This window comes from Apostichopus japonicus, chromosome 12 (genome assembly GCF_037975245.1).
Source record: "Apostichopus japonicus isolate 1M-3 chromosome 12, ASM3797524v1, whole genome shotgun sequence".
Classification (NCBI taxonomy): domain Eukaryota; kingdom Metazoa; phylum Echinodermata; class Holothuroidea; order Aspidochirotida; family Stichopodidae; genus Apostichopus; species Apostichopus japonicus.
This window is the reverse complement of record NC_092572.1, coordinates 18,464,535-18,484,291: the sequence shown is the minus strand read 5'-3', so window position 1 is coordinate 18,484,291 and position 19,757 is coordinate 18,464,535. Positions and strand designations below refer to the sequence as shown.

At 36.1% G+C, this 19,757-nt stretch overlaps 1 protein-coding gene across 29 annotated transcripts in view; it reads left to right on the top strand.

The window, feature by feature from the left end:
- The first annotated feature begins 1,921 nt into the window (after window positions 1-1,921).
- The window catches only part of LOC139977145 (uncharacterized), a 98,658-nt gene continuing 80,822 nt past the window's right edge, over window positions 1,922-19,757 (top strand). For 19 of the 29 annotated variants that reach the window (XM_071986286.1, XM_071986281.1, XM_071986265.1 and 16 more), the window contains exons 1-12: window positions 1,923-2,209; window positions 4,265-4,526; window positions 8,607-8,680; window positions 9,222-9,470; window positions 13,668-13,895; window positions 14,269-14,490; window positions 15,054-15,275; window positions 15,838-16,059; window positions 16,436-16,657; window positions 17,033-17,254; window positions 17,817-18,038; window positions 18,600-18,821. In XM_071986286.1, coding sequence (XP_071842387.1) covers window positions 2,008-2,209; window positions 4,265-4,526; window positions 8,607-8,680; window positions 9,222-9,470; window positions 13,668-13,895; window positions 14,269-14,490; window positions 15,054-15,275; window positions 15,838-16,059; window positions 16,436-16,657; window positions 17,033-17,254; window positions 17,817-18,038; window positions 18,600-18,821 — 2,569 coding nt within the window. In that variant the 5' untranslated portion in view covers window positions 1,923-2,007. Of the gene's footprint in view, window positions 2,210-4,264; window positions 4,527-5,747; window positions 5,938-8,606; window positions 8,681-9,221; window positions 9,471-13,667; window positions 13,896-14,268; window positions 14,491-15,053; window positions 15,276-15,837; window positions 16,060-16,435; window positions 16,658-17,032; window positions 17,255-17,816; window positions 18,039-18,599; window positions 18,822-19,757 lie in introns of those variants that run through there. The other 10 variants (XM_071986287.1, XM_071986285.1, XM_071986258.1 and 7 more) reach the window with 9 other exon arrangements.

Sequence of the window (19,757 nt, the reverse complement as noted above, 5' to 3'; positions counted from 1 at the left end):
CGATGAAGACTGTTATACCTTCATCATACATACATATATACTCGTGTTGTTCTTTAGCTGACGATGAAGACTGTCATTACCTTCGTCATACATACATTTATACTCGTGTTGCTCTTTAGCTGACGATGAAGACTGTAATAACCTTCATTATACATACATCTATACTCGTGTTGTTCTTTAGCTGACGATGAAGACTGTTATTACCTTCATCATACATACATATATACCCCTGGTGTTCTTTAGCAGACTATGAAGACTGTAATAACCTTCATCATACATACATATATACTCGTGTTGTTCTTTAGCTGACGATGAAGACTGTAATAACCCTCATCATTCATACATCTATACTCGTGTTGTTGTCCTTTAGCTGACGATGAAGACTGTTATACCTTCATCATACATACATCTATACTCGTGTCGTTCTTTAGCTGACGATGAAGACTGTTATAACCTTCATCATACATACATCTATACTCGTGTTGTTCATTAGCTGACGATGAAGACTGTTATACCTTCATAATACATACATCTATACTCGTGTCGTTCTTAAGCTGACGATGAAGACTGTTATACCTTCATCATACATACATCTATACTCGTGTCGTTCTTTAGCTGACGATGAAGACTGTTATAACCTTCATCATACATACATATATACTCGTGTTGTTCATTAGCTGACGATGAAGACTGTTATAACCTTCATCATACATACATCTATACTCGTGTCGTTCTTTAGCTGACGATGAAGACTGTTATAACCTTCATCATACATACATCTATACTCGTGTCGTTCATTAGCTGACGATGAAGACTGTTATACCTTCATCATACATACATCTATACTCGTGTCGTTCTTTAGCTGACGATGAAGACTGTTATACCTTCATCATACATACATCTATACTCGTGTTGTTCTTTAGCTGACGATGAAGACTGTAATAACCTTCATCATACATACATCTATACTCGTGTTGTTCATTAGCTGACGATGAAGACTGGTATACCTTCATCATACATACATCTATACTCGTGTTGTTCTTTAGCTGACGATGATGACTGTAATAACCTTCATCATACATACATCTATACTCGTGTTGTTCTTAAGCTGACGATGATGACTGTAATAACCTTCATCATACATACATCTATACTCGTGTTGTTCTAAAGCTGACGATGATGACTGTAATAACCTTCATCATACATACATCTATACTCGTGTTGTTCATTAGCTGACGATGAAGACTGTTATACCTTCATCATACATACATCTATACTCGTGTCGTTCTTTAGCTGACGATGAAGACTGTAATAACCTTAATCATACATACATCTATACTCGTGTTGTTCATTAGCTGACGATGAAGACTGTTATACCTTCATCATACATACATCTATACTCGTGTCGTTCTTTAGCTGACGATGATGACTGTAATAACCCTCATCATACATACATCTATACTCGTGTCGTTCTTTAGCTGAAGATGAAGACTGTTATTACCTTCATCATACATACATCTATACTCGTGTTGCTCTTTAGCTGAAGATGAAGACTGTAAATTACCTTCATCATACATATACATCTATACTCGTGTTGTTTTTTTTTAGCTGACAAAGAAGAAACTTTTGGCCAAACCTAAAAAAATTGTCTTGGGTTTAATTATTATTAAAAAAAAAACTATTAGGTCACGTAAACATATTATTACACAGCCGGTATAAGAAATAAGTCTTCAACTATATTTTGGGTTTGTTAACGGAGGCCGACGACGAATTCGAAAGTGATATAAAAACCAAACTTTTTTACTACTATACAGCTTAGTAATCACAAGATTTTGTTAATCACTCATGCGTTTACCGTGTAAGGTCAACTTAAACCAATGTTGAAAGATACAAAATTGCTATTGGCATGCAGTATCGGTACACGCCACATTTACCATCAAAGTTGATCAACGATAGGGTGTGTTTTAGTGTTTCCCCTGTGGAGTGATTTCTCAGACAGGACACACAATGGCTACACCAGCTTCAAGGGTTTCTCTACTGGCGGTATTACTTACCGTGATAGTTTCATTGGAAATCTCATCGACTTATGCACAGATTTTTGCATGCGATACACTGGGGGTCACCGGCTTAACCGCCCAACCTAATGCTAATAGCCCTTACGAGATACAAATTGCACCGCAATTTTACACTGCCGGAACCGTCATTACAGGTAACTTTTGTACTTTGTAAATATGTTAATAGTTATAAAAAATAACAAAATAAAATGATGTAGTTGTTCCATAAGTTGACTTCGTGTAAAATTGAAAGAAACCAAAACATCGTTTCACGAGAAGACACGTAGCTGGAGTTTCTCTCAATAGTGATAAAAAAAAGGAGGCAGCGAAACTCCCACTGTTAGAGATAATTATGTCGTTTGCAATATCAACCTCCATACAAGTTGCACTTTTGACAGATTTAGTTGGATTCTGTCGCAATGTTATATTGAGGACGTGCAGTCACATTAAGGTTGTTAAGAAACCCATATATACGACGTTACGTCCATCCCAAAGATCTTGTGTAGCGCCGTAACATATCTTAGCATGGCTCAACCTCGGTACTTAGCTGGGCCCGGAAACGAACACTGCCACATTGTGACGTTACCTAATTATGACGTCATGCGATCTCAAAACAAGAGTAAAAAAGTTTACCCGAATGAACGAAATTTACATTAGTTACATAGGTTCTACTTTAATCTGCGTTTTCTGTAAGTTTGCAACGTAATATCAACTGTAATATCATGTATATAGTCGCACAAATGGGTGCTCTTCATGGCATCTTAGTTACCTTCAAAGTATTCCTAATTACACACCTATTTCTATCGCTTTCGATTTTTCCTCACTTGTAATCATATAATGGCCTAGGTGATGCATTAATTGTACCCGCACGTTTTCTGTTGTTTTTCAAATCATAAGTTAATTCGGCCCGCATACCCTTATAGCAAAGAAAACATAACTCGTATACTTTTGAGTTTGTATTTTGTTTGTTTGTGTGTAGATGCCTATATGGTTACTTGTGATAATATATATATATATATATGTCGACATAGCAGGTGCACAATCCGTATGTAGAGCACGTGTTGAAAGTAGAGACCAAAAATCACCCAAAATAACAATTGTAAAGAAATTAAAAAGATAAATTTGGCGGGTTCTGCAGTCAATTCCATACAGCCTGACTTTGTCATGATACTTCGAAATTTACTGCTTAAACTTTATTCTCATTTCAGTTAATAATTGCATGACCAAATAAATATTTGACTTCACTTAATAAAACAACCATCAAATCGCATTTCCCTTCTAATCAAACTGATACAGTATAACCCATTATTATTAAAAGCACATGGTTAATTTACGATTAAAATATTATTTCGAGAATTCAATATACATATGTTCATTGTTTATGTTTTCCATATTGATTTGAGCATTATTATAGCTATAGGCTACAGCAGTTAATTGTTGTTCCTTTATCATATATATAATATATAGATAATATATAGAACGATCTCAATGAGCACAGATAAATGGCCATTCACCAGGTATAAATGAGGGCGACAAAGGGAATTGTATTGTCCAATGTTGGAATCGGTCTGCGTTATCCGCTGACGTACACACTTGTTAATGTAATAATTTGAGAAGTTTGCAATGGTACGATGAAATGTAATACTTAAGTTGTTAGCTTGTGAAACTTCTCGGGCGCAGATCAAAGAGGTAGAGGGGGGGGGGGGTGAAACCGTCTCTATTTTAGGTGTGTCTGGGGGGTCCGCAAAGGGAAAGAAAACATTACACGTGAAATGATGCAATCTGAGGCATATTTAAGTTAACAGATTAGGTATATAATTAGGTCTACGTGCAAGTTTGCGCCAATTGTATGGGGTTATCACAAAAAGAGCGGGTGAACAGTCTAACACCCTCTCTTGGGACAAAGTAGGCTGTGGTGTTTGATGTTCTCATTGATTAAATTCCTCCTTTTTTCTTAAACATGATGAAACGGTAATATAAATAACTTCATATATACATATAACACTAATACTTTTCTCACCCCCTCCCCTTGTGTTATGTTTGTTTATTTGGGAGATGCTTGTTATGTATTCTAAACGAAAACACCCCATGGTGTTCCAGAGTGCTACATCCTGTTACTCATGTTCTAAATGATAGCAACGAATTGTGAAACATTTGTTATGAAAAAAAAAAGTATAGCTTCTACGACATGACTTTTCCCTTGATTCCAGTCACCGTTCATGCCAACCAGCCTGCTGGTCGGAATTTACGAGAGTTAATATGCCAAGCTCGAGATACTAACACCAATGCACTTGTTGGAACATTTACTCAAGTCAACGGAAATCCCTTGCTGCCTACTAACGAATATAACGTCTACAATTGCGGTACTCAGACTACTAGCAGCGTTGGAACGACAAACAGTAACTTGAAGAACACACCAGTAGTACTCACATACCAGGCTGCTGCACCTGCAACTGGAAATATCGAATTCAGGTAAGCAATTGTATGTATCTTCCCTTAAATTCAACACTGCACAATAACCTGATATGTATACACCGCACCTCTTGATGCTTCAATCCGTCCTTCATATACGCTTCTTTGTAGTTCGCTCGAGAGCGTATGGGATGGGGTGGGGATGGGGTGGGACGGTTGGGGGTTTGATATCACATAACATAAAAGAAGCCTCATGGAGAAGTTGTACGTTACAAACATGGTTTACAATTTAGTCTACTACATGTTGATCTCATTCTAATGTATGCTCGGCCACTAAATAAAAATAGTATAAACTGTTATCACAAATTCATTTGATGATGTATCAGCCAATACATGTTATACCGGTCATACCGGTGACAAACGCCTGCAGTGGCATTACGACCTTCCTTACCGTTTTAGGTTTCGAACCTCTGGACATACAATCAGCGTCCATAGCCTAGTGGTTAGGGTGTCTGCGTACAAAGCGGGAGGCCCGGGTTCGAATACCGGTGTGGGCTGGAAGTTTTTTTTCCACCGTTCTTGATTTTCTAACTCATTACCGGTACGATTTCAATTATATATATATCTTCATTTGCCTCAATTTTCGCACCACTTATACTTCCGCTCATACTCATTCTGCACTCTGAAGTCCAAGCCTCAATAAAAAGAAAACAGATTCCGTTTGATAATATATGGAAAAAGATATTCTCTTGTGCCTTTGGCAATTTGTCAGAGGAGGGATTGCTATGTATCATCGAAACATAGTTTTTTATATATGTATGTATATACACATGTCGCGGACAGCTATAAAACAATTTCTTTCTACCTAACTTAAAATGGAATAAGCCAATGGCAGACGACAGTAGCCTAAAAAGTTGTCAGAAAGCAAGTTGCAAGGCTCTCATGACGTTTGCAAGGCTTTCTGTGGCTGAAGATGGGGATAAGAAGTTGTAATAATGTCACTTTAACGCAAATAATCGAAAAAAAATTATTGTAAATTATTTAACATATTATTAAAAGAAAAATTGTATTAGATAAAACTTAGTTTAAAGGAGAATATGAATAACAAATTAGATAAAATAGAATAATAATCATACAATTTAACCTTATTTAAAATGGAATAGGCTAAACTGATGCAGACGACAGTAGCTTAGGCTATATGTCAGAAATCATGACAGCCTGACGAGACGCGGAGTACTACTCCACCGTACCTACGATACCGTTCCGATATAAAGGCATACAGCTCAGGGGTCGGACTCGGCTAAGTGAAATAATAATAATACTTAATAATTATTACATAAGAATGATAAGATGCCTTCGTGGAGAGAAAAAACGAGCAACTCGAAAACAGAGCACATGTCTATTGAAAATATCTTCTAACAGAGAGGTTCTACAACAGTAACTCGGAAGTCAAATTCGGAACATTACAAAAGTAAAAAAACAACAACAACACTAAAACTGTATGCCTGCGTAGATTTGCTACTGTACGTTTGATACGCTTAACGTTAGCCATACAAAAGAAGATCTAGGGCCTAGGCTAGGGCAGGAGAGTAGGCAATAGTCTAACATAACACACAAGTAACAGTATCACAGAACTTAGTTACAGTACTGTTAGGAAAGTTGGCCTTCGCTAAGGCTTCAGATTATTCTATGCTTAATTTAAACTGTATTAGCCTAGGCCAACGTATATCCTTGTTTTAAGTCTAAGACCCCACCCAGCTTTAAATTATAGTCAATAATTCTGTACTTTAAGTTCTAGCCTAGGCCTAGTAGCATGGACACTTCGAAGTTCAGACACCTAGGCTTAGCCTTGAAACACCCCAAAACTATAACTTTTTTGGCAAAAATGTAAGTACTTGCTTGAACATGGGTCATTTTTGAGAGAAAATAACTGTAGCTTTGTAGTTTTTTTGTGTAATTGGCTCTTGCTGTAGGTTATCATGGTGAAATTGTGTATTTCTTAGGGGTGTTCGAACTTCGAAGTGTTCGGAACTTCGCAATACTGACTAGGCCTAGGGCCTATACTACTATTACTAGGCCTAGACCTACTCAGTCAGTGCTACTAGTATAGTCAGTACTGCAAAGTTCGGAACACTGCGAAGTTCGGACACCCTAAGAAATACACGATTCCACCATGAAAACCTAAAGGAAGAGCCAAATTTCACCAAAAACTACAAAGCTACAGTTATTTTCTCTCCAAAATGACCCGTGTGCAAGAAAGTACTTACATATTTGTCAATAAAATGACGGAGATCTATGAAGTCAGTTATAATTACTGAAAGAGCAACTGCGCCACCAATTTTATCACCAGCGCCACACTGTAGGTTGGGTGTCCGAACTTCGCAATACTCTAGCAAAGAAATACCAGTTCCACAATCACGAAGAATCTTCTTGGAATACAACGTAAAAACAGTTTGCAGGAAAGAAAGTTTGGCCGTGTATCGTACTATAACAAATTTCTCACACCATATCAAGTATATTTTCATGTGATTTATACCAGAAGATTTAGTTTTGGGGTGTTTTAAGGCTTAGGTGTCCAAACTTCGAAGTGACCATGCTACTAGTAGAATGGTGGGCTCATAATGGACACGCTTAATTAATGATTTGAATAACGATGTCTATCAACGAAAAATTCAAGTCACTCAACTTTATGCATTTTTCATAGGTGCAGTTTCTCAGGAATGTAATGATCTCAAAATATGTATTGTCCAGTGCCTACGCAACGAACATAGGCCTACCCCTAAATTGACACATTCGTCGATGAGCTAACTGTAGTGTAGGCCTTAGTCTACATCCATAAACTTAAGATGCTGTTTGCTATGCTCTGAGCCTATAAGCTCAGACAGGTCAGTTCCCAGAGAATAGTGTTATCATATTGAGGTAATGTTAGTTATTTTTAGGATGTAAGATTTCCAAATGCCCAAAAAACGTGCAAAGCTAGGGGGAGAGTGTTAAAAGCTTAAAAAATACCACAATTTGGTCAGCAAATAGCTGAAATGGATTCAAACTCATGAAATATGTAATTCTGCTTGACTGCAAAAAGTTTAGGTGGCCTGTTGTATCGTTGCTAGTAATAATTGAAGGTGCGTCAATTACGGGGGTATGTCAATTATGAAGCCTTTACTGTACTAGTACTAAGTGCTAGTTAGGCACTATACTCATAATACTGCTTCATTATCACATGGCATCTAGCCTAATAAACCAGCTACTGTACTAGTTTAGATGCATTGTACCTGGATAGTTATTTTGCTAGCAAACCAAAAATTAAAATTGCATAAATTTTGCCATGAGTCAAGGCAATTTGGATTTTATGCAGTGGTTGGTTAGAAATTTAATATATTTTGCATTTTGTGATGAAATAATGTTTTTGCCTCTTTGCAAAAGAATTTCTAATCTAACGATTCAATATCAGTATTTACAAACCAGGGTTAAGCCATCTCTGTTGTGTGATGATGATGATGTTATTGGTCGAAATTATAGCCTTGATTAGCGGAAATAATGTATGTAAGTAATAGGATATCAACATGTTGAAGTGGAGACTTTATGACAGTTTACGTTCGGTCTACTGTGCTATTTAAGTCAATGCCGAAGACTCCTAGGCCTTTCTATAACATTAAAACACACTGTTTTATCTTTTACTCTCATGAGCCTCCTTGATAGCCAGGCATATTTAACTGGGCACTGTAATTGAATTTAGGGCTGCATCCCTCAGCAGCTGCCCCTTTCTTTTATCTTTAATATTCATGTAACTGTGCGTATTCCTTATTGGCCTTACAGTTAACAACTACAAATAAAAATTGTTTTCGTAATTTTGTAGATGCCCCTTTCTTTTATTTTGGATATGCATGTAACTGTGCTTATTCCTTATTGGTCTTACAGTATACAACTACAAATAAAAATGGTTTTCTTGATATTGCAGATGCCCCTTTCTTTTCTTTTGCACTTGCATGTTACTGTATTGCTTGTTGGAGTTATAGTATCTAGAAATGGTGATCTTTATGCTGCAGATTCCCCTTGCTTTGATTTGTCATGTTTCTATGCTAATATTCTTTATTGACCCGATTTGACAATATCTAGAAATGGTATATCATTTTTTTCCAGATGCTCCTTTCTTCAAGACACAGGCATCTTATATCAGAGCCTAACATCACAGCAAGTTGTAGATCAGGCCACTGGTAGGTTATGAATAAAGTTTTTGCTTTTGCAATTCAAGTGTTTATCATAATAGATGCAAAGGTAGGTCAGCAAACTTTAGTACTGTGCTTATCACTGAAGTTACCAATGATTGAGAATTGAAAAAAATTATTTGTGTGCAACGTTGTAGTTGTAGTAAGTAGACTGAATAGGGACACACAAATTCTAGATATGTTGATAAAAAAAAGTCTAACCCTTAAATTGATCTTTTTGTGATATTGTGACAATGGGTGTGCTCACAATCTTTCATTTGACATAAATAATGCCAGCACCACTAAACAAAAGATGCCTGTTTGTTCACTTTATAGTCTATTTTTTGTAATTTAAGTGTTTTTGATGAGAAGGAATCATTGCATTTCTGATTCATCACCCCTTTTTTGTGATTCTCATGAATGTAGTTTCCTTAACAAGGACTTATGTGACAGTCATTGCTCCAACTGAGCATTATGATGTTTTAGGTAATTAGCTGCATTATTATTTCACTCAATTTCAGTAACAGAGCATACCCACTTTTCATTTCAGTGGCTGGTCCTGTGATCAACAATTGTCCTGGAGATATTTTTCTTCCTTTGAGTCAAGCTTCCATGACATCTCTTCCTTTTGTATTTGTTGAATGGACGGCACCTACTAGCATCGGTGTTGCGGGTGCTAACAATCCTGTAAATCCTAATACATTCACCCAACTTGGCACTGCTGCAATGCAAATGACGTACACATTCACCTCTGGAGGCATTACTGCGACGTGCAGCTTTAATATAGTAGTGAATGATGGTAAGTGGAATATTAGAACATGTGGGAAATGGCAGTTTGTAATTTCTTAAGTTGAGCTACAGGTATGTAGCTGCCTTTTGTAGTGAAGATTGTTAGCAGTTGCTAGAGGGAGCACTTATCAGATCTACTTTGATCTGAAGCAACTGTGTAATAAACAACTATCAAGCTATCAACTTTATTTTTCATTTTTTATTTGCATTCATCTCTTCTGCACAACACATTAATTTAAAAGGAAAGAAAAGTTCATTTCATGACACCAAAAAGGACATTACCTTTATCAATAATGCAAAGAATCTCTAAGCAGTTTAATTTCTTTGTGCTTTTTGTTATTGATAAGTTTATACATTTCAACACTCAAGAAAAATGAGAGCTTATGCTTGAAAATTTCAAACTATCAACTGTCGAAAACAAACTTTCAAAATTGTACATTGGCAATTGTGGAGTCACTCTAATCTCAGATCTTTGCCACCGATATGGCTGTTAAAGTGATTCGTTCAACATTGTTGTCACCATTCCCCTCTGTTAACAAACATTCTCTTTCTGTCTTTTTGTTTTGTTTTGATTTTTGATTCACAGTAAGGGCAGTATTATTGCCTTATAGCTACCTTAATGTTCTGAAAGTAATTCACACTGTTTAGTCAAGTGTACTTTAACTAACTGTCTGCTTATATATGTGCTCAGGCCTTTATTTATGCTTCACACACACTAGCTCTTTCTTTTGGGAAGGTCAAATTGCAAGTTTGAAATAGCTGATGTTCAGGTGGTTTGCTGGTGAATCCCCTAAATTCCTTTAGAAAACAAGGCTTATGGTTTGAGGTGTAGGTGAGAGTAGAGTTGGAGATTGAACAGCACCGATAGAGATACCCAAAGCCAAACACAGTATTGTCATCGTTGAACTCCTGTAGACAATATTCTACAATCGTGTAAAATTTGTGCCCAATTATTTATAAGTCATTGACACAATCAACTAGTTGTAGACAATTGTGCACTACATTTTCTAGGAAACTGGCAGCACAGTTTATGACATGTACTGTAACTGCAACGTACAGTAGATGTCAGTCATTTGGACTAATGAAAAGTGTAGGCTTACCACAGTCAGCACTTGAAAGTTGAATGTTGAGCAATGTTGAAAAGGGAAAACATTCAACATTGCTGTTGTTTCTTTGGAATCATGTAAAAGGTGTTGTGATAGATCTACTCTACCTATGATTTGAATGGGCTTATAGTACACAACAAACTGTATGTCACTTATTGTACATACAGAAACTCATTTTCGAAGTTTCCATCACATTCAACGTATACATTTTCTGTGTATACAATTGATCAATATATCATATGGTTAAAAAAACATACCTAAGTGATAGGATAATTTATCACAAAATGGTGTAATGATGCTGTCTGCAGCTGTAATGATTTTTTTAGGAAGTTAGTTGCACGAAACTGAGTGATCCTCTTTCCGCAGTTTTTGCCCTCGGTTTGTGCAAAAACTGCTTCTAGGGATTATTTGGGAATCGTTTGTGTGAAATATGTTCTGTATTGTTACATTGTAGATTTATATGTTAACTATCAATGAAAAATCACTAACAGTTAGCACTTCTTCTAACCATGTAGTCTAGTTGTGAAGTTGCACTTTTTATTTAGGGTGATAACATGTGTGGGAAGGCCTTGAGCTGCAATGGTAAATTCATTTTGGGAAATAGGTGGCAGGCATGAATTTAACGAAAGTTACTTTACTGTACAAGGGGAATAGAGATCCATGGGGGAGATATAAGGGCAACACTGCACATCACGGGTAGAAGTCTTTGGGACAGTCTCACACAATTCAGTTTGCCCCCAGTGGTCAATCACTAGCATAGCATGAATGTCACTTCTGAACAGCTTGGTAAAGATTTGTGCCCTAGGTTCAACACATTTTGACACAATTCACCAACAGCATGAGGTTTTTATTGTGGTACAGTTAGGTGATGACTGGTACTTTAAGTACCTATGACTTGGTGATAGTAGTAAACCACAAATTATCCGATGTGCTGTCTGATGGTACACGGGTCACGTAATGCTGCTTTATAGGCCTTTTATCAGATGATCACAGTTTTCATCCACATAACAGAATGTTATTTTTTAATTTTCTATTCTCTGATGTCATCTCATCATCCTGTCAATTAATGATCTATGCTTGCACAGGGCTGGAAAACTTTGCAAACCAGATTTGCAGTAAATTTGCAGTCCTAGTAGGCGGTAAAATTCCTGCACCTGTATACAAGAAAGGGAATTATAATTAATAACAAGAAGCTTAGAGTTATTTAAAACAATGAATTAAATATTTTAACATTAGGACATTTTGTCACAACTCCATCATAGGACATTAAGGCAGCCCTTATTATACCTTGTTGCTTGCATGAGCACATGGGCGGCGATCCTGGGGGGGAAGGGGGGGATATATCCCCCCCATGAAAATGGGTGGAGGGGATGTAATACACCATATCCCCCCCACCAAATGCCAGGGATAAGAATATTTTCATGCCTACATTTATGCATCATCGTTAATGTACGGCTCTTTTTTAGCTTCATTTCTCGCCTACCATAAACGCAGTGCGATCTTTTCAAATAAAGCGTCTTTATAAAGCAAGAATAGTTGACTGTAGGCTTCATTGGCCCTATAACAACAAAATGTATAATTGCGCCCACGGTATTGATATAGTACATATATGCACCCTCATAGTATTCATATAGGCCCTATAGTAGGCCTACACACGCACATGTTCCCTCGAACAGCTGAGAATCTCATGTTACCAGGGTAATGCTTAATACACGTTTCACCTGGATGCCCTAGCAATCGGTACCTAGGAATGTAACTATGTGTAATTGTGTATTGCATGTGTATAGGCCTATAATAGCCTGCATGAGGCCATTTTCTTCATCAAATAATATAAAAGAGCTCTCGAACATTCTAACGTTGCGCCTGAAACAAGATTGACAGGGGCAATTTTCCCAAAATAACACCCGAAATTAAAAAAAAAAGTATTTTGGATCCTGATTATGAGATATTTCGGACATGACATCCCTATTTTAAAGTTGGGTATATGCGCTTGGAAACCTCGGGAAGTGCCGTTTCCGGCCATCTAGAGGGTTTGTTAATCCCAAAATTTTCTTGTACGCTTCGCGCCAACTCATGGTGGCGCTACGCTTAGATAGTCAACAAGGTCATATCCCCCCCACTCGGAAGTACGGATCGCCGCCCATGCATGAGCATGCAGCCTCCCTTGACTGCTTTACGAATATGGTGGGAAATTGCCAGTACTAGCAAGTGTCAGCAAGAAATTCAGCAAGGTTTTACAACCCTATGCTTGCATTCATGAGCTTAAAACTACAAATATCCATCATTTTATTAGGTACTCATCATCCAGTCAGTTAAATATATCTGCTTGCATTGTTGTGCTAAAACCATAAGTGGGTGCTTTTGATGAGTTAAAACAACATATACAATTTAATTGGGTATTCATCATCCAAAAACCTTGGATTGATGAGCTAACCCCACATATATATGTCCATCATTTACTTGGGTACAATTTGATGAGTTAAAAACCATGCTGTATCTAATTTAATTGAGTGTTCATGATCGTGTCAGTTAAGGATACCTGCTTGTATTGATGTGCTAAAACCAAATCCATAATTGGGTACTTTTGATGAGTTAAAGAAACATATCCATCTTTTACTGGGATACTCATCATCCTGTCAGTAAATGATAAGTGCAGTCTTCTTCCATTGAGGGTTAAAACATCATATATCTGTCATTTAATTGCTTACTTTTCGACCTGTCAGTTAGTGACATATATGCTTGCATTAATGTGTTAAAGATACTGTACTCAGCGTGATGTCAGTTACCAATATATGCTTGCATTGATGAGTTAGAAAACAATCATCTTTAAATGGGGTACCCATCATTCTGTCAGTTATTGACTGTACAGTATGCTTGCATTGATCAGTTAAAAATTGTATCTTTAGTTGAATTGGATAATCTCTATCCTGTCAGTAACTGACTTATGGTTTCATGATAATGTGAAAATAATAATAATGAGTGAAAATTCCTTCTGGTCCTGCTTATCATCATGCTATCAGCAGAATCACTCTTGAGAAACCTGTCCCTTTCTTCAAAACCTTTCACATAATTGTCACTGTATTTTAATCTTTTGTCACCAGACGAAACAACTGCAAACAATGCACCTGTGTTGTCTGGTTGTCCAGTTGGCACTGTCAACAGTTTCACAACATCCCCCACATGTAATGATGCTGAACAAGGTACTCTAACAGTCAATTGCAACCCTGCAGCTGGAAGCAATTTTCAAGCAGGAACTACTACTACCGTTACATGCTCATGCTCAGATAATCTTGGCGCATCAGATGTCTGTAACTTCAATGTGTTTGTAGGTAAGAATATACAAGACTTGGGTGACATATAATCTCATTGAATTTCTTTTTGTCTTCTTTAGTCAAGGGAATTAGTTGAGGACATTGGGATCATTGGTCACATGATTAAACACAATGAAACTATTGGGGTTATATCCAATTATAAATTTCATTTGTTATAATATCTTGTTTATCCAGATCTGTGCATTGAGATGGAAGCACAATCTTCTTATTAATACTAGAATACTAAATGAGGCTTTATGCATAAATTTCAAATGAATAATCTGAAAATACAAAAGTGGAACTCAGAAAGTAAGGCTGCTTTCTACTTTTAACATCAAATAATCTCATTTATTTGACAATTCTTCAAGCTGTGTTTTTTTTGTTCATTCAGCAACTGCAAACAACGCACCTGTGTTGTCTGGTTGTCCAGTTGGCACTGTCAACAGTTTCACAACATCCCCCACTTGTAATGATGCTGAACAAGGTACTCTAACAGTCAATTGCAACCCTGCAGCTGGAAGCACTTTCCAAGCAGGAACTACTACTCCTGTTACATGCTTTTGCTCAGATAATCTTGGCGCATCAGATTTCTGTAACTTCAATGTGTTTGTAGGTAAGAATATACAAGACTTGGGTGACATATAATCTCATTGAATTTCATTTTGTCTTCTTTAGTCAAGGGAATTAGTTGAGGACATTGGGGATCATTGGTCACATGATTAAACACTATGAAACTATTGAGGTTATATCCAATAATAAATTTCATTTGTTCTTATATCTTGTTTATCCTTACTCTGCGTTGAGATGGAAGCACAATCTTCTTATTAATACTAGAATACTAATTAAGGTTTTGGCTTCTTTAGTCAAGGGAATTAGTTGAGGACATTAGGGATCATTGGTCACATGATTAAACACTATGAAACTGTTGGGGTTATATCCAATTATAAATTTCACTTGTTACTATTTCTTGTTTATACAGATCTATGCGTTGAGATGGAAGCACAATCTTCTTATTAATACTAGAATACTAATTGAGGCTTTATGCATACAATTCAAATGAATAATCTGAAAATACAAAAGTGGAATTCAGAAAATAAGGCTGCTTTCTACTTTAAACATCAAATAATCTCATTTATTTGACAATTCTTCAAGCTGTGTTTTTTTTTGTTCATTCAGCAGCTGCAAACAATGCACCTGTGTTGTCTGGTTGTCCAGTTGGCACTGTCAACAGTTTCACAACATCCCCCACTTGTAATGATGCTGAACAAGGTACTCTAACAGTCAATTGCAACCCTGCAGCTGGAAGCACTTTCCAAGCAGGAACTACTACTCCTGTTACATGTGTTTGCTCAGATAATCTTGGCGCATCAGATTTCTGTAACTTCAATGTGTTTGTAGGTAAGAATATACAAGACTTGGGTGACATATAATCTCATTGAATTTCATTTTGTCTTCTTTAGTCAAGGGAATTAGTTGAGGACATTGGGGATCATTGGTCACATGATTAAACACTATGAAACTATTGGGGTTATATCCAATAATAAATTTCATTTGTTCTTATATCTTGTTTATCCTTACTCTGCATTGAGATGGAAGCACAATCTTCTTATTAATACTAGAATACTAATTGAGGTTTTGGCTTCTTTAGTCAAGGGAATTAGTTGAGGACATTAGGGATCATTGGTCACATGATTAAACACTATGAAACTGTTGGGGTTATATCCAATTATAAATTTCACTTGTTACTATTTCTTGTTTATACAGATTTATGCGTTGAGATGGAAGCACAATCTTCTTATTAATACTAGAATACTAATTGAGGCTTTATGCATACAATTCAAATGAATAATCTGAAAATACAAAAGTGGAATTCAGAAAATAAGGCTGCTTTCTACTTTAAACATCAAATAATCTCATTTATTTGACAATTCTTCAAGTTGTGTTTTTTTTGTTCATTCAGCAGCTGCAAACAATGCACCTGTGTTGTCTGGTTGTCCAGTTGGCACTGTCAACAGTTTCACAACATCCCCCACTTGTAATGATGCTGAACAAGGTACTCTAACAGTCAATTGCAACCCTCCAGCTGGAAGCACTTTCCAAGCAGGAACTACTACTCCTGTTACATGCTTTTGCTCAGATAATCTTGGCTCATCAGATTTCTGTAACTTCAATGTGTTTGTAGGTAAGAATATACAAGACTTGGGTGACGTATAATCTCATTGAATTTCATTTTGTCTTCTTTAGTCAAGGGAATTAGTTGAGGACATTGGGGATCATTGGTCACATGATTAAACACTATGAAACTATTGGGGTTATATCCAATTATAAATTTCATTTGTTATAATATTTTGTTTATCCAGATCTGTGCATTGAGATGGAAGCACAATCTTCTTATTAATACTAGAATACTAAATGAGGCTTTATGCATAAATTTCAAATGAATAATCTGAAAAAACAAAAGTGGAACTCAGAAAATAAGGCTGCTTTCTACTTTTAACATCAAATAATCTCATTTATTTGACAATTCTTCAAGCTGTGTTTTTTTTTTGTTCATTCAGCAACTGCAAACAATGCACCTGTGTTGTCTGGTTGTCCAGTTGGCACTGTCAACAGTTTCACAACATCCCCCACTTGTAATGATGCTGAACAAGGTACTCTAACAGTCAATTGCAACCCTGCAGCTGGAAGCACTTTCCAAGCAGGAACTACTACTCCTGTTACATGCTTTTGCTCAGATAATCTTGGCTCATCAGATTTCTGTAACTTCAATGTGTTTGTAGGTAAGAATATACAAGACTTGGGTGACGTATAATCTCATTGAATTTCATTTTGTCTTCTTTAGTCAAGGGAATTAGTTGAGGACATTGGGGATCATTGGTCACATGATTAAACACTATGAAACTATTGGGGTTATATCCAATTATAAATTTCATTTGTTATAATATTTTGTTTATCCAGATCTGTGCATTGAGATGGAAGCACAATCTTCTTATTAATACTAGAATACTAAATGAGGCTTTATGCATAAATTTCAAATGAATAATCTGAAAAAACAAAAGTGGAACTCAGAAAATAAGGCTGCTTTCTACTTTTAACATCAAATAATCTCATTTATTTGACAATTCTTCAAGCTGTGTTTTTTTTTGTTCATTCAGCAGCTGCAAACAATGCACCTGTGTTGTCTGGTTGTCCAGTTGGCACTGTCAACAGTTTCACAACATCCCCCACTTGTAATGATGCTGAACAAGGTACTCTAACAGTCAATTGCAACCCTGCAGCTGGAAGCACTTTCCAAGCAGGAACTACTACTCCTGTTACATGCTTTTGCTCAGATAATCTTGGCGCATCAGATTTCTGTAACTTCAATGTGTTTGTAGGTAAGAATATACAAGACTTGGGTGACATATAATCTCATTGAATTTCATTTTGTCTTCTTTAGTCAAGGGAATTAGTTGAGGACATTGGGGATCATTGGTCACATGATTAAACACTATGAAACTATTGAGGTTATATCCAATAATAAATTTCATTTGTTCTTATATCTTGTTTATCCTTACTCTGCGTTGAGATGGAAGCACAATCTTCTTATTAATACTAGAATACTAATTGAGGTTTTGGCTTCTTTAGTCAAGGGAATTAGTTGAGGACATTAGGGATCATTGGTCACATGATTAAACACTATGAAACTGTTGGGGTTATATCCAATTATAAATTTCACTTGTTACTATTTCTTGTTTATACAGATTTATGCGTTGAGATGGAAGCACAATCTTCTTATTAATACTAGAATACTAATTGAGGCTTTATGCATACAATTCAAATGAATAATCTGAAAATACAAAAGTGGAATTCAGAAAATAAGGCTGCTTTCTACTTTAAACATCAAATAATCTCATTTATTTCACAATTCTTCAAGTTGTGTTTTTTTTGTTCATTCAGCAGCTGCAAACAATGCACCTGTGTTGTCTGGTTGTCCAGTTGGCACTGTCAACAGTTTTACAACATCCCCCACTTGTAATGATGCTGAACAGGGTGGTCTAGCAGTTACTTGCAACCCTCCAGCTGGAAGCACTTTCCAAGCAGGAACTACTACTCCTGTTACATGTGTTTGCTCAGATAATCTTGGCTCATCAGATTTCTGTAACTTCAATGTGTTTGTAGGTAAGAATAAACAAAACTTGGGTGACATATAATCTCATTGAATTTCATTTTGTCTTCTTTAGTCATGGGAATTAGTTGAGGACATTGGGATCATTGGTCACATGATTAAACACTATGAAACTATTGAGGTTATATCCAATAATAAATTTCATTTGTTCTTATATCTTGTTTATCCTTACTCTGCGTTGAGATGGAAGCACAATCTTCTTATTAATACTAGAATACTAATTGAGGTTTTGGCTTCTTTAGTCAAGGGAATTAGTTGAGGACATTAGGGATCATTGGTCACATGATTAAACACTATGAAACTGTTGGGGTTATATCCAATTATAAATTTCACTTGTTACTATTTCTTGTTTATACAGATTTATGCGTTGAGATGGAAGCACAATCTTCTTATTAATACTAGAATACTAATTGAGGCTTTATGCATACAATTCAAATGAATAATCTGAAAATACAAAAGTGGAATTCAGAAAATAAGGCTGCTTTCTACTTTAAACATCAAATAATCTCATTTATTTCACAATTCTTCAAGTTGTGTTTTTTTTGTTCATTCAGCAGCTGCAAACAATGCACCTGTGTTGTCTGGTTGTCCAGTTGGCACTGTCAACAGTTTTACAACATCCCCCACTTGTAATGATGCTGAACAGGGTGGTCTAGCAGTTACTTGCAACCCTCCAGCTGGAAGCACTTTCCAAGCAGGAACTACTACTCCTGTTACATGTGTTTGCTCAGATAATCTTGGCTCATCAGATTTCTGTAACTTCAATGTGTTTGTAGGTAAGAATAAACAAAACTTGGGTGACATATAATCTCATTGAATTTCATTTTGTCTTCTTTAGTCATGGGAATTAGTTGAGGACATTGGGATCATTGGTCCCATGATTAAACACTATGAAACTTTTAGAGTTAAATCCAATTATAAATTTCATTTGTTCTTATATCTTGTTTATCCAGATCTCTGCGTTGAGGTGGAAGCACAATCTTCTTATTAAAACTAGAATACTAATTGAGGCTTTATGCATAAATTTCCCCCAGTACTCTTGATCAGTTGTAGTCTTGGCCACACTGCCAAACTATCCACCATTTCCTACATGATGACAGTCTGGTTGATCAATATGGGCAGTGCGCGATGGTCTTAAGTTAACATGACTTGATCATGTAGTACCACAATCATCAAAGATTTAATTAACAACCTTCTCTAATAGTTTGCCTAAAGTTAGCATAACTCATTTAGACTTTTTCACATATTGGATGATATTTTTGTCTTTTTTTTTTCATTGGACATTTACAGTAGCATTGTTTTAACACATAGCATTATCAAAGCTATTAGTAATAGATTTATTATGAAGAATTCATCCTGAAATCTGATAAAGGTGTAATCAATTTGGCTTCAGTTTCATTTCAAATAGGAAAATAAAGAAACACCTCCTCTCTCATCCCCCCCCCCCCAAAAAAAAACACATAAATAAAAATAAATAAGTAAAAAAAGAGAATATCAAAATACATTTGGTTTGGTTACACTCACAAAAGTTACTTCAAGAGAACAGAACTTAGAGTATCAGCAAAGGCTAAGACTATCGGTAGATTATGAGTTGCCTACCAATTCTAAATGAGCTTTAGTTGTAAAAATATATGACTCATATTGAGGTCAAACTGTATTTTTCCTTTCTTAAATTGTAAATAAGAAATTTAAATGTATTTAGCATATTGTGC